The sequence below is a fragment of the Myotis nattereri genome, assembly GCF_964212035.1.
Source record: "Myotis nattereri genome assembly, chromosome: 2".
In the NCBI taxonomy this organism is placed as follows: domain Eukaryota; kingdom Metazoa; phylum Chordata; class Mammalia; order Chiroptera; family Vespertilionidae; genus Myotis; species Myotis nattereri.
Genome location: NC_138076.1, coordinates 84,189,812 through 84,202,755, shown reverse-complemented (window position 1 = coordinate 84,202,755; position 12,944 = coordinate 84,189,812). Strand labels below are relative to the sequence as shown.

The 12,944-nt window shown below is 39.7% G+C and overlaps 1 protein-coding gene across 3 annotated transcripts in view; it reads right to left on the bottom strand.

The window, feature by feature from the left end:
• Positions 1 to 12,944, bottom strand: part of DNAJC15 (DnaJ heat shock protein family (Hsp40) member C15) — a 102,506-nt gene that overhangs the window by 31,859 nt on the left and 57,703 nt on the right. For all 3 annotated transcript variants that reach the window (XM_081082754.1, XM_081082752.1, XM_081082753.1), the window contains exon 4: positions 11,060 to 11,136. In XM_081082754.1, the coding sequence (XP_080938880.1) occupies positions 11,060 to 11,136 (77 nt within the window). The remainder of the gene's footprint in view (positions 1 to 11,059; positions 11,137 to 12,944) is intronic.

Below are 12,944 nucleotides of genomic sequence, written 5' to 3'. Positions count from 1 at the left end.
CGTACACTAAAGCCCAGCAACCAATGAATTAGACTGAAGTCAGTGAAAAGTTCATATGCACAAATATGGTCATTCAAAATATTCTACCTTTAAGAAAATAATGATCGGACTCCTAGTGGTTAGCTTTGAGATGAAGAAAGTAATATCTTTTGTGTGCAAGGTTTATCCCCTTTTCTTAAAGTCCCTAGGACCTTAATACATGTGCCTATTGTTATAAAGATTAAACAAGATGAGAGAATCTTAGTTCTTTATTTATACTAGAGGCCTGATGCATGAAATTCGTGCATGGGGTAGGGGGGACCCTCAACCGGGCCTGTGCACTCTCCCAGTCGGGGCCCTCAGGGGATGTCCGCCTGCCTTTAGGCTTTTATGATACACACACACACACACACACACACACACACACATATATACATATACATATATTTATATATTTTATTAATTTCAGAACGGAAGGGGAAGGGAGAGCTAGAAACATCAGTGATGAGAGAGAATCATTGATTGGCTGCCTTCTGCGACACTCCCTACTGGGGATCAAGCTCACAACCCGGGCATGTGTTCTTGATCAGAATCAAACCCAGAACCCTTCAGTCTGCAGATCAATGCTCTATCCATTGAGCCAAACCAGCCAGGCAGAGAATCCTAGTTCTTAAACATAGTATAAAAATGAAATGTAGCTCTGATGTATCTCCCAGTGTAGACAATTTCACCATGAAACTGAAAATATAACTTTAAATACCATGTTGCCTAGATCAGCCATTTCAAATTATGCTCCCTGGAACACACTTTGCTGAGAGTGCGGCAGTGGGGTGGAACTGAGGTATTCCCCAAGCCTGCAGCAAATAGAGCAGAATCTGGTTTCATCTTTTTCTTTTCAACAACATTTAAACAGAGTTCCACAGAAGCTTTTAAAAAGTTTGAAAGTCATAAATGTGCATCATTTCAGAAAACACCAGGTGTAATAACAGTTTTTCTGGACAGTAAAATATTTTAGATTTTGTAAGAATGTACAGAATCATTTGTAGCACACAGTATTTTTTAATAAGTCATCAGAGTCAGCTCCATTTTGCCTTTACCTACTTGGTTATATAGTCTAAGTAGTTTAGATTCACTGACCAGAGAAAATGGAACCACAGCACTGTAATTATATCTTGAAAATCTCAAAATCTGCATTGCCTGAATGAAAGGGCTAGAGGGAAGCAAATAAGTTTTACCCTTCTATGTATTGGTTAAGGGCAAATATTTAGCTTCTGTATTCACGATGGAAATGGGAAGAAAGAGGAGCCAACATTTATTCAGCACCTGTTATTTGGTAGGTACTTTTATAAAAAAGTATCATCAATAAAAAAACATATTACAAATAAATAAAGACATATCATATCACTTAATATTATTCTAACATGGCTACATATTATTAATTCCAATTCAAAAATGAAGAGCCCAGCCAGTGTGGCTCAGTGGTTGAGCAGTCAACCCATGAACCAAGAGGTTGCTGGTTCGATCCCCAGTCAGGGGACAAGCTGGGGTTGTAGACTTAATCCCCAGTTGGGGGTATGCTGGAGGCAGCCAATCGATGTTTCTCTCTCATCAATGTTTCTATCTCTCTATTCCTCTCCCTTCCTCTCTTTCTAAAAATAGATAAAAATATTAAAAAAATGAAGTGGCTAAAGTACAGAGAAGCTAAATATAACTTGACCAGGATAAGAATCTGTTTTGCCTCACTGGCATTTACTGAGTAGTTACTAAGTGCCATGAATATGTTAAAATTTTCACGTGTGTTAATATTCACAACTGTATGCAGTAGAAACTAACAGAACCTCTATTTTCCAGATGATAAAATTGAGGTCACACACTTAGTACATGGTAAAACTGATACTCGTACCCAGATTCACTTGTTATCAGAGTCTGTGTTCTTAATCACTGAATTTTCCTTGTGAAATTCTGTACAACTTCCAGTTCAATGGATAAAACTTTATAACCATGTACTTAATGTATCTTAAGTCAACTTATAGTTATCTGTCCTAACAATAGGAGTGCCTTGAATGATATATGATATTCTCAAAAACCTTTGTGTTTGGTTTTATAATGTGTTTATAAAACATTTCATATGTTCATTTCAAGACTATGAATGGGATGTTATAGGAACCCAATAAAAATGCAAGAAAAATAACAAATACTATTCTGAATAATATTAAAGCAGGATATAGTAAGCAATATAAATAACTTGCTAATTTGGGTCCCCTATTTAAAATAACTTTTCTTTTTTTAATAAAGTACCAAGCTGAACTGATCTATTTTCTTTCCTCCCTCCCCATTTTTATTTTTCTTGTTAAATCATAAGAAATAATAAAATGTTTTGGCCTTAAAAATCTGCTAGTCTATAAGAGATTTTTAAAAATTATACCAATATAAAACTTTAAGATTTGCTTAATTATGTTGATTAAATCACCAGGAGATTTGTTGTATATAGTATACGATACCCAACTCCCACAAAAATTTAAACAGGCTCTAAAGCAGCGGTTCTCAACCTGTGGGTCGCGACCCCTTTGGCGGTCGAACGACCCTTTCACAGGGGTCGCCTAAGACCATCTTGCATATCAGATATTTACATTACGATTCATAATAGTAGCAACATTACAGTTATGAAGTAGCAACGAAAATAATTTTATGGTTGGGTCACAACATGAGGAACTATATTTAAAGGGCCAAAAGGTTGAGAACCACTGTTCTAAAGAAACATCAGATAAAAATCTGAATATATCCCTGGCTGGTGTTGCTCAATGGTTGGAGCGTCCGCCCATGCACCAAAGGCTCTCAAGTTTGATTCCCAGTCACGGGCATGTGCCTGGGTTATGGGTTCATTCCCCACCCCTTTTGATGTTTCTCTCTCACATAAATGTTTCTCTTTCTCTCTCCCCGTTCTTTCCTCCCTCCCATTCTCACTGAAAAGCCATGGGAAAAAAATCCTTAGGTGAGGATTAACAACAACAAAAATTTGAATATAACTACTGGTAAATCTATGGTAGGGAAAGTATTCTTAACTTTAAGTGTTAAATGATATCACACAGCAATCATAAAATATCATTAACTTTCTCCTATACTGATCAAAGTTGGAGAATCTATCTATACATATAAAAGGCTAAGTGACTGACCGTATGCCCATCCGACTGTCTGGTACATATAACGTGCACTGGCAATTTAAAAATAAACGTTGACTCATGCATGTGCGATACATATAAAGCTCTCGCTGGCGCCAATCTAGACAGAGTAGGAATATTCCTACCTGAACCCGTTTTTGGACATGGTCAGTTATATGTTGCTTTCACTCAAGTTTAAAGAGCATGTGACGTTAAAGTTGTAAATATTTCATCACAAGGGAAATTAGTCAAGCACTCTGAAAGTGATTTTACTCTTAATGTGGTATACAGGGAGATATCAGAATAAGTTTGATCAATTTATCTGTCATTGTTTTTATCAATGTTGTTTTTATATCATGTCTTTGCTGTTAACTCATGTTATTATTATTTATTAATCAATTTATATTTTATTTTCATATACATTTCAGTGACTTTCTTTATTTTTATTGTGTTTTATTTATTTATTTTTTATTGCTTAAAGTATTACAAAGAGTATTACATATGTCTACTTTTTTTCCCCCCGCCCTTGACAATACCCTGGCCTCCCCTACCCCCCAGTGTCTTATGTCCATTGGTTATGCTTATATGCATGCATACAAGTCCTTCGGTTGATCTCTTACCCACCCCCTTCTGCCCTTCCACCCTCCCCGGCCTTCGTGCTGTAGTATGACAATCTGTTCGAGGCAGCTCTGCCTCTGTATCTATTTTTGTTCATAAGTTTATAATGGTCTTTATTATCCAGAAATGAGTGAGATCATGTGGTATTTTTCCTTCACTGACTGGCTTATTTCACTTAGCATAATGCTCTCCAGTTCCATCCATGACGTTGCAAATGGTAAGAGTTCCTTCTTTTTTACAGCAGCATAGTATTCCATCGTGTAGATGTACCACAGTTTTCTAATCCATTCATCTACAGATGGGCACTTCGGCTGTTTCCAGATCTTAGCTATGGTGAATTGTGCTGCTATGAACATAGGGGTGCATATATCCTTTCTGACTGGTGTTTCTGGTTTCTTGGGATATATTCCTAGAAGTGGGATCACAGGGTCAAATGGGAGTTCCATTTGTAGTTTTTTGAGGAAACTCCATACTGTCTTCCATAGTGGCTGCACCAGTCTGCATTCCCACCAGCAGTGCACGAGTGTTCCTTTTTCTCCACATCCTCTCCAGCACTTGTCGTTTGTTGATTTGTTGATGATAGCCAGTCTGACAGGTGTGAGATGGTACCTCATTGTAGTTTTGATTTGCATCTCTCGGATGATTAGTGACTTTGAGCATGTTTTCATATGTCTCTTGGCTTTCTGAACTTCCTCTTTTGAAAGGTGTCTATTTAGGTCCTTTGCCCATTTTTTTGATTGGATTGTTTATCTTCTTTTTGTTAACTTGTATGAGTTCCCTATAAATTTTGGAGATTAGGCCCTTATCAGATATGACATTGGCAAATATGTTTTCCCATGCGGTGGGTTTTCTTGTTGTTTTGTTGATGGTTACTTTTGCTGGGCAGAAGCTTTTTATTTTGATGTAGTCCCATTTGTTTATTTTCTCTTTAGTTTCCAATGCCCTAGGAGCTGTATCGGTGAAGAAATTGCTTCGGCATATGTCTGAGATTTTGTTGCCTTTGGATTCTTCTAGTATTTGTATGATTTCCTGTCGTATATTTAAGTCCTTTATCCATTTTGAGTTTATTTTTGTGTATGGTGTAAGTTGGTGGTCTAGTTTCATTTTCTTGCATGTATCTGTCCAATTTTCCCAACACCATTTATTGAAGAGACTATCTTGACTCCATTTTATGTTCTTGTCTCCTTTGTCAAATATTAATTGAGCGTATTGGTTGGGGCTGCTTTCTGGGCTCTCTATTCTGTTCCATTCATCTATCTATATGTCTGTTCTTGTGCCAGTACCAGGCAGTTTTGAGAACAGTGGCTTTATAATACAACTTGATATCTGGTATTGAGATCCCACCTACTTTGTTTTTTCTCAGGATTGCTGCAACTATTCGGGGTCGTTTTTTATTCCAGATGAATTTTTGGAGAGTACCTTCTAGGTCTGTGAAATATGCCATTGGTATTTTAATGGGAAGTGCGTTGAATTTATAGATTGCTTTGGGCAGTATGGACATTTTAATGATGTTGATTCTACCAATCCAAGAACATGGTATGTTCTTCCATCTCTTTATGTCTTCCTCTATCTCTTTTTTTCAACGACCTGTATTTTTCTGAGTAGAGGTATTTTACCTCTTTAGTTAAGTTTATTCCTACATAGCTTAATTTTTTTGGTGCAATGGTAAATGGGATTGCTTTTGTAGTCTCTCTTTCTGCATATTCACTATTGGTGTATAGAAATGACATAGATTTCTTGGCGTTAATTTTGTATCCTGCTACATTGCTGAATTCTTTTATTAAGTCTAATAGTTTATTGATGGAGTCTTTAGGGTTATTTAAGTATAATATAATGTCGTCTGCAAACAAGGACAGTTTTACTTCCTCTTTTCCAATTTGTATGCCTTTTATTTCTTCTTCTTGTCTAATTGCAATGGCTAATACTGCCAGTACTATGTTGAACAAGAGTGGTGAGAGTGGGCATCCCTGTCTTGCTCCTGTTCTTAGGGGAAAGGGTGTTAGTTTTTGTCCATTGAGTGTGATGTTGGCTGTGGGCCTGTCATATATGGCTTTTATTATGTTGAGGTATGATCCTTCAATTCCCACCTTGCTAAGAGTGTTTATGAAAAATGGGTGTTGAATTTTGTCAAACGCTTCTTCTGCATCAATTGATATGACTATGTGTTTTTTTTCTTTCAATTTGTTTCTGTGATGTATCACGTTTATTGATTTGCGGATATTGTACCATCCTTGCATCCCTGGGATAAATCCTACTTGGTCATGGTGTATGATCTTTCTGATGTACTGCTGGATCCAATTTGCTAAGATTCTGTTGAGGATTTTGGCATCTATGTTCATGAGAGATATTGGCTTGTAATTCTCTTTCACTGTGTTGTCTTTATCTGGTTTTGGTATTAGGGTGATGCTGGCTTCATAGAATGAGCTTGGAAGTGTTCCTTCCTCTTGAATTTTTTGTAGTAGTCTGAGGAGAATAGGTTTTAGTTCTTCCTTGAATATTTGGTAAAACTCCCTTGTGAAGCCGTCTGGTCCTGGGCTTTTGTTTGCTGGAAGCTTTTTGATGACTGCTTCAATTTCTTCCATAGTTATTGGCCTATTGAGATTTTTAGATTCTTCCTGATCAAGTTTTGGAATGTTGTATTTTTCTAGGAATATGTCCATTTCCTCCAGGTTGTCTAGTTTGTTGGAGTAGAGCTGTCCATAGTATTTTTTAACAATCATTTGTATTTCTGTGGGATCTGTTGTTATTTCGCCTCTATCATTTCTGATTTTGTTGATTTGGGTCCTTTCTCTTTGCTTCTTGGTGAGCCTGGCTAGAGGTTTGTCAATCTTGTTTATCCTTTCAAAGAACCAGCTCTTTGTTTCATTGATTTTCTGTATTGTTTTTTTTGGTCTCTATGTCATTTATTTCTGCTCTAATCTTTATTATCTCCTTCCTTCTGCTCACTCTGGGCTTTTCTTGTTGCTCTCTTTCTAATTCTTTGAGCAGTAGATTTAGATGATTTACTACCATTTTTTGTTGTTTGTTGAGATAGGCCTGTAGAGCTATAAACTTCCCTCTCAGGACTGCTTTCATTGCGTCCCAAAGGTTTTGGATTGTTGTGTTTCCATTGTCATTAGTTTCCAGGATGTTTTTAATTTCTTCTTTGATCTCATTGGTAACCCAATCAATATTTAATAACGTGCTATTCAGCTTCCAAGTGGTTGAGTATTTTGGGTTGTTTTTATTGTGGTTTATTTCTAATATTATGGCCTTGTGGTCTGAGAAGATGCCTGGTATGATTTCAATCTTCTTGAATTTGGGGAGACTTTGTTTGTGACCCAATATGTGGTCTATTTTTGAAGATGTCCCATGAGCACGTGAGAAGAACGTATATTTTGTGGCTTTGATGTGAAATGTTCTGAAGATGTCAATTAAGTCCATCTGATCTAGTGAGTCATTTAGGATCGCTGTTTCTTTGCTGAGTTTTTGTCCAGCGGATTCATCCAGTGATGTCAGTGGTGTATTAAAGTCCCCTACTATGATTGTATTGTTGTTGATCTCTCCCCTGATATCTTCCAGGAGTTTTCTTATGTATGTGGGTACTCCTGCATTGGGTGCATATATGTTTGTCAGGGTTATATCCTCTTGTTGTATTGATCCCTTTAGTATTATGAAGTGGCCTTCCTTATCTCTTGTTATGGCCTTCACATTGAGGTCTATTTTGTCTGATATAAGTATTGCTACCCCAGCTTTTTTTTCATTTCCATTTGCCTGAAAGATATTTTTCCATCCCTTCACTTTCAGTCTGTGTGAGTCCCTTCTAATGAGGTGGGTCTCTTGTAGACATCAAATATATGGGTCATGTTTTTTTATCCATTCAGCCACTCGATGTCTTTTGATTGGACCATTTAGTCCATTTACGTTTAAAGTTATTATTGAAAGGTACTTGTTTGTAGCCATTTCTAATTTTTTTTGTGGCTGTTTTCTTTCTGGGCTTTTTAGTTCTTCTTTTTACACCAGTCCCTTTAGCATTTCTTGCATTGCTGGCTTGGTGGTGATAAACTCCCTTAGCCTTTTTTTGTCTGTGAAGCTTATTTCCCCTTCAATGATAGCCTTGCTGGATAGAGTATTCTTGGATTCAGTCCTTTGCTTTGCATCACTTTGTAAATTTCTGTCCATTCTTTTCTGGCCTGATGTGTTTCTGTTGAGAAATCATTTGATAATCTGATGGGGGATCCTTTGTTGGTAACTCTCTGTTTCTCTCTTGCAGCCTTTAAGGTTCTCTCTTTGTCTTGTACATTTGCCATCGTTATTATGACGTGTCTTGGTGTGGGTCTTTTGGGGTTCATCTTGCTTCGGACTCTCTGTACTTGTGTAACTTTTTTCTTCCCCATATCAGGGAAGTTTTCTGACATTATTTCTTCAAATAGATTTTCTAATCCTTGCTGCTCTTCTTGTCCTTCTAGCAGCCCTATTATGCATATGTTATTTCATTTCATCTTGTCCCGAAGCTCCCTTAGGCTCTCCTCCTGCTTTTTAATTCTTTTCTCCAGTTCCTGTTCAGAATGAGCTTGTTTCTCTGCCTTATCTTCTAATTCACTCATTCGGTCCTCTGCTTCTTTTAGTCTGCTGTTGAAACTTTCCATGGTGTTTTTGATTGTAGCTATATCACTTTTCATTTCTTCCTGATTCTTGCATAGGTGTTGATTTTCTGATCCATCCGGTGAATGAATTGTACAACCATTATTCTGAATTCTTTTTCTGTCATGTTGCATGCTTCAACTTCATTAATTTCCTTTCTTGGTGACTCCGCGTTGTCTTTCCTCTGGGTGTTGTTTCGTCTCTTCATTCTGATTATCTCCCGATGGTTCAAACGTCGAGTTGCGTGGGCCTGGGCCGTGTGCAGTGGGAGCCTCCCGCCACCCTAGTGTCACTGAAGAGCTCTGACACTAAGATGTGTGGTTGTTGTGGGTTGGTGGGAACCAGGCTCGCTCAGAGTCAGTGTTGTCAGTGCTCAATGTGGCCTCGTACGCGCCCTTAGAATCAGGGACCCTGCCTGCACCGTGCTGAAACAGAGACTCACCTGAAGCGTGTTGAAAACCAGAGCCCCCTAGCGTGCACCAGGAGTCAGAGTTGCCCAAGAATCCAGTATCAGAGTCTCTGTTGCTTCGCGCGACCTTGCCTTGAGAATCAGGGTCCCTGTGTGCCCTTCCACCAGGAATTGGAGTCACTGGCTCTTAGTATGAAAGCACAGCAAATCAGGATCTCAGGTGCAGGTGATAAGAAACACAGTCAAGTCACTGGTGCTTGATGCTGCCTCCTGCCCAGAGAATCAGGGTCCCTGGGCCTGTGATACGCGGTACAAATTCCCGGTGTTCGCGCGATTGCTCCCAGCCCAGGGCTCAGAAGCCGGCAATGTGCATAGGATCAGTTCCTGGGGTTCGTGCGTTTGCTCCCAGCCCAGGGCTCTGAAGCCGGCAGTGCGCGTAGGATCAGTTCCTGGGGTTCGCGCGTTTGCTCCCAGCCCAGGGCTCAGAAGCCGGCAGTGCAGGTAGGATCAGTTCCTGGGGTTCGCGCGTTTGCTCCCAGTCCAGGACTCCTGAACCCGGCCCTACGCGGGATCCTCAGTGACTTTCTTCACATCTGAAACTTCAATTATAGAGAAAGGGCGAATAGTGATATTAAAATATTTCTTCTAATTAATTTCCTTTCAATGTGCACTGGGCCACTAGTATCTATACTAATAAAAGGGCAATGTGCTAATTAGGGCAGAAGTCTTCTGGATGTCCTTCCAAAGCCACAGCGGCTGCGAGGGTCTGGTGCAACATGGGAGAGACGAGCCGGTCCAGCGCTCACACGGGAGGAGCGGGCTGGTCTAACACCACTGGTCCAACACCGTGGCCCCTTTTGCAGAGGTGGCACAGGACAGGCTACAGCGCAGCCCAGTCCCAGTGCTGCCCCTTCCACAGAGGCAGCCACAGAGACAGCAGCGTGGGCCTGGTCCAGGCGCCATGCCTCCACAGAGGCTGGACAGGTGCAACCTGCTGTGCCTCAACCTCCCACAGCCCCTCCCACAGCCAGCCTGCCCCCAGATAGCCCCCCACCAACCAGTGGGCAGGGGGTGGGGCCAGCGCTAAGAAGCGAGGGCCTGCAGCTGCAGTGGCTGGCAATGGCAACAGCAGCGGGGTGTTGGGGGCAAAGCCTTACCCCGGATCAGCCCGGTCGCCTCCTGCATTGGAAGACATCCTCCTGGACTGTGAGAGGGGGCAGGCCAGGTTGAGGAAGCCCCTCCCACCCATGCACAAATTTCATGCACCAGGCCTCTAGTGTATATATAAAAGCCTAAGCGACCGTTTGACCAGTAGCTATGATGCGCACTGACCACCAGGGGGCAGACGCTCAATACACAGGCATGGAAACATGAAACAGACTGATGAATCTCAGAGGAAAGGGGGATGGGGGAGGGTGGGAAGAGATTAACCAAAGATCTTATATGCATACTAGAGGCCCAGTGCATGGATTCATGCACCGGTGGGGTCCCTTGGTCTGGCCTGCAGGGATTGGGCCGAAACCAGCTGTCCAACATCTCCCAAGGGGTCCTGGATTGCAAGAGGACGCAGGCTAGGCTGAGGGACCCCCACCGGGTGCACAAATCCGTGCACCAGGCCTCTAGTAAATGTTTAAAAGGTGAAACAAGTCTAAGAAAATATGCTAAATGTCAAATTGCAAAACTAGAAAATAATTGTGAAACAGAGCCCATATTATAACAGAAAATATGATACATATCAAATTATAAAACTGAATCCAGAAACAATTCAGTATCATAATGAGGGATATTATGATAATTGCTTTGAAACTTTAATATTGAAATATAATAGCTCCTGAGTACTGGCCAAGTAGCTTGGTTGGTTAGAGTACTGTCCCAATACATCAAGGTTGTGGGTTCAATCCCCAGTCAGGGCACATACAATAAACAACCAACAAATGTATCAATAAATGGAACAACAAATCAATGTTTCTTTCTCTTACTCTCTCTCTGCTCCCCCCCTTCCTCTCTCTCTCTCAAATCAATTTTTTAAAAAAGCAAAAGAAGAAATATAATAGCTCCTTGTTATGGAATAAAGACACATTTCAACTTTGCCGGGTTTTTTTTTAGGAGTGTGAGATTTTCTCTTAGAGATTTTAAAATGTAAAAACTTGATAATTTCTCCTCTGCCTTCTATTCATAATTTAAAATATAAAAATAACTTTACTGCAACATTTTCTCCTTTTTCAATATAAGCTTGGGCACAAACAAAATAATACTTATGCAGCACACTTACCTTACACCCAATATAAGACTAGCTTCTCGCCTACTCATTTTCTGTTCAAATCCTCCTTTATAATAGGATGAAAGGCTCTGTACAGGAAAAATAGAGCAAGAAATAATTAATTCCATATATAAGGGGGCATGACCTCAATCCCCTCACATAGTTGCAATAAGAATAATGCATTTTACTAGAAGTCATCTTGAAATTATTGGGGGCGGGGGGGGGGGGGTGGGAGGGGGCACTAAACAATGATCCTTTACTAAAAGCAAGATGAACACCTAAAAAATGTTACCAATTTTTTAACTGTCAAATATAATAATTTTATATACTTAGATATAACTGAAAGAATATGAGATCAGCAAAAGGCTTGATCTTTTTCTAAGTCTTGCAGTAATTTTCTCATTGGATTACCTTAACCAAATCAGTTCATGTGATATGACCGACATTGTTTTGAGCTACTAGACAGGCTGACAGAGAAACTGACAAGTGGGGAGGATGTTAGGATAACAGATAGGCAATGCCAAGAGAGGCCAGAAAACTGGATTGAAAGGTCAATGTGGTTGGAGGGGCACGAGCAAGGACAGTAGCATCAGAGAGGTAATTAGGGCCAAATTGTGGAAGGCCTTATAAACAATGGAAATAATTTAGAATTTTATGCTAAGAAGCCAGAGCACTGAAGTAACACAATTTGACTTTGTTTTGAAAGGATTCCTCCAACAACTGCTATGTAGAGACTAGAAAGAAAGATGCAACAGTGGGAGCAGGAGACCAGTTAAGAGGGCATAACAATAATTTAGGCAAGAGATGATGGTGGTATGAACCAACGTGAAGGAGGAAGTGAAAAGTGGTCAAATTCTGGATGTATTTTGAAAACAGAACTAACATTTGCTTCGTGGACTAAATGTGGGATATGAAAAAAAAGGAGAAACTCAGAAAAGGCTACTTAAACTACATCTGGATGAGGCTCATGGCGTAAAACACACGCCTACTTATGAGTAAGTCAGTCTGTACATATACAGTCATTACAACCCTTCTAAAAGAATTAGATCATTTTGAGGATAAGAAATTTATATTTGGGAACTTTATACAGAATCAGACAGAGGGGAAAAATGCTCATGTTAGCACATTTCTTCAGAGAAAACCATGCCTTCTAAACTCATATAAAATTTAGTTCGTATATTACATAATTTTAAATAGGATAAAATGTTATGAGTTTTTAAATATATTATTCAATTTAAATTATAAATTAGTATCTGTGTCATGAGCAAGGACAAAGTTATAACTCTGTATCCCTTGACTCCTCCCTTAAATAGAACTAAAAGGCCCTTTAAAGCTTACAGATAATATACCAATATCGCATTACATTAGGATATATAGATATAACACAATGCAGAATCATTTTTGACAACACTAGTGGGTTAAGAAAATGCTTAGATCCATAAAAATAAGATTATTATAATAAAGAACAACAATATAATAAAAAAGACAAAGTAGGAGGTTATATATTTCTAATAAAATTTCCAAGAACAAAAACAATGGAATTCTGCTAGTTTTGTTATGCTGTCTATTTGATATACAGTTTGAACTTTACACATTATTTTGTATTTTCTATTCATAAAGTATATACAGGGGTGAGCAAAAATAGGTTTACAGTTGCTCATAATATGAGAGGCCTGGTGCATGAAATTCATGCACTCGGGGGCTGGGGGGGGTGGTCCGTCAGCCCTGCTTGTGCACTCTCGCAGTCCAGGAGCCCTCGGGGATGTCCAGCTGCCGTAGAAGCAGGAAGGCTCCCACCACCGCTGCTGCTGTGCTTCCCAGCCATGAGCCTGGCTTCTGGCTGAGTGGTACTCCTCCTGTGGGAGTGCACTGACCACCAGGGGGTAGCTCCTGCATT